The 2,186-nt window shown below is 58.6% G+C and overlaps 1 protein-coding gene across 2 annotated transcripts in view; it reads left to right on the forward strand.

The window, feature by feature from the left end:
- The window catches only part of BBC3 (BCL2 binding component 3), an 8,153-nt gene extending 5,967 nt beyond the window's left edge, over positions 1-2,186 (forward strand). For both annotated transcript variants that reach the window (XM_067717903.1, XM_067717904.1), the window contains exon 4: positions 1,069-2,186. In XM_067717903.1, the coding sequence (XP_067574004.1) occupies positions 1,069-1,185 (117 nt within the window). In that variant the 3' untranslated portion in view covers positions 1,186-2,186. The remainder of the gene's footprint in view (positions 1-1,068) is intronic.

Below are 2,186 nucleotides of genomic sequence, written 5' to 3' on the forward strand. Positions count from 1 at the left end.
TTTAGTGGGGAGTGATAAGGAGGAAGGCTGGTACCAGGCAGCCCACCCCCAGGCACCCCATTAGGATCATTAGGATGGTTTATTTATTTTTTTTTTTGCGGTACACGGGCCTCTCACTGTTGTGGCCTCTCCCGTTGCGGAGCACAGGCTCCGGACGCACAGGCTCAGCGGCCATGGCTCACGGGCCCAGCCACTCCGCGGCATGTGGGATCTTCCCAGACCAGGGCACGAACCCGTGTCCCCTGCATTGGCAGGCGGACTTTCAACCACTGCACCACCAGGGAAGCCCTATCTGACCTTGTTCACATCTGTAAAATGGGTTTCTCCTTCCCACCTTGTGGGGATGAGATTAGGTGGGCCCTGCTAATTAGCACCGGATTTAGCCCTGCATTCAGTACAGGGAGTGGAGAGTACTATAGGTATTCATAAGTTTTTTAGTATTGTTAATTTTTATTGGTGGGAGGCCTTTTCTTGTATCTAGCTTCCTTCGTTTCTAACACTGTGGAACTGAGATGGTCCTAGAGGCTACCCCCAGCCTCCATCCTGCCACTGAGGAAAGGGCAGGGGGTTAGCTTTACCTCGACATGCTTCCGTGCAGCTTCAGCGCAGATGGTGAACCATTCCCAGTTCTTCCACAGATTGTTCTAGAATTGCTGAGACTGTGGGCTCCCTGCCTCCTCCTGTGTGGCTCACCAGCCTTTTATGGGAGGGCAGATGGGCTGCAATCCAGCCCCGCCCCTCAGCCCCGTGTGACTTTGGTTGGGTAACTTTCTCATCTGGAGACCAGGGACTAGGAGACCACAGCTAATACGTGCAGGCCCTGTGCTGAGGACATTGTCTGCATCCCTTCCGTCCTAGTCTCATGTTCCAGAGGACCTTGGCCCAAGGTGGGCAGAGAAATGTATCTGGACCCGATGAACAATAATAATAGTACCGACCTCAGAGGGTTGGTTGAGGGCGTAGCTCACTCTTAGAACCGTGCCCTGTTCCTCGCTGCCCTTCGACCCGACCACCTACGCGCGCCCATCTCAGGGCCACTCTAACTTGGTCTTCGCTCTCTTTCCCTAGAGACAAGAGGAGCAGCAGCGACACCGCCCCTCCCCCTGGAGGGTCCTGTACAATCTCATCATGGGACTCCTGCCCTTACCCAGGGGCCGCGGAGCCCCCGAGATGGAGCCCAATTAGGTGCCTGCACCCGCCCGGTGGACGTCGGGGACGTGGGGGGCAGGACCCTCCCACCTCCTGACGCCCTGGCCAGTGCGGGGGACTTTTTCTGCACCATGTAGCATACTGGACTACCAGCCCTGCCTGTCCCAGGGGCGGGCCAGGGCAGCCACTCCGGACCCAGCCCCGGCCTAGCCTGCGGGGCACTGACGGAGATATGGACTCCTGGGTCCCTGGCTGAGGAGCCAGGGGAGAGAGGGCTGACGGACTCAGCGTCTGAAGGCGGCGGTGACCGAGGCGGTGGGGACTGAGCCGCCCGCCTCTGCCGCCCATCACCATCTCAGGAAAGGCTGCTGGTGCTGGCTGCCCGTTCCAGCTGCAGGGGTGACACTGGTGTGGGGGGGTGTCTCTCTCTCTCTCTCTCCCAGTGTTCCTTCACTTTGGGCCTGGCCTCAGGCCCCTGGTGCTTCCCCCCCTCCTCCCGGGGAGGGGGCCCGTGAAGAGCAAATGAGCCAAACGTGACCACTAGCCTCCTGGAGCCAGAGAGTGGGGTGTGTCTGACGGCCGCCCCAGCCCAGCGCCCAGCCATCTTCCCTGAGCCAGCCGGCGGGTGGTGGGCATGCCTGCCTCACCTTCATCTGGGGGTGGCCAGGAGGGGCCCAGACTGTGAATCCTGTGCTCTGCCCGAGACCACCCCCCGCCCCCCCATCAATCCCATTGCATAGGTTTAGAAGAGAGCACGTGTGACCACTGGCATTCATTTGGGGGGTGGGATATTTTGGCGGAAACCGCCCCAGCCTTAGTCCCCAGGGCGAAGCGCTGGGGGGAAACGGGGAGTCAGGGAGGGGGGGAATCTCAGAAGAGGGAGGAGTCTGGGAGCGGGGAGGGATGGCCCAGCCTGTAAAATACTGTATATGCGCTGCTGTAGATACCGGAATGAATTTTCTGTACATGTTTGGTTAATTTTTTTTGTACATGATTTTTGTATGTTTCCTTTTCAATAAAATCAGATTGGAACAGTG

Source organism: Pseudorca crassidens, chromosome 20 (genome assembly GCF_039906515.1).
Source record: "Pseudorca crassidens isolate mPseCra1 chromosome 20, mPseCra1.hap1, whole genome shotgun sequence".
Taxonomy (NCBI): Eukaryota; Metazoa; Chordata; class Mammalia; order Artiodactyla; family Delphinidae; genus Pseudorca; species Pseudorca crassidens.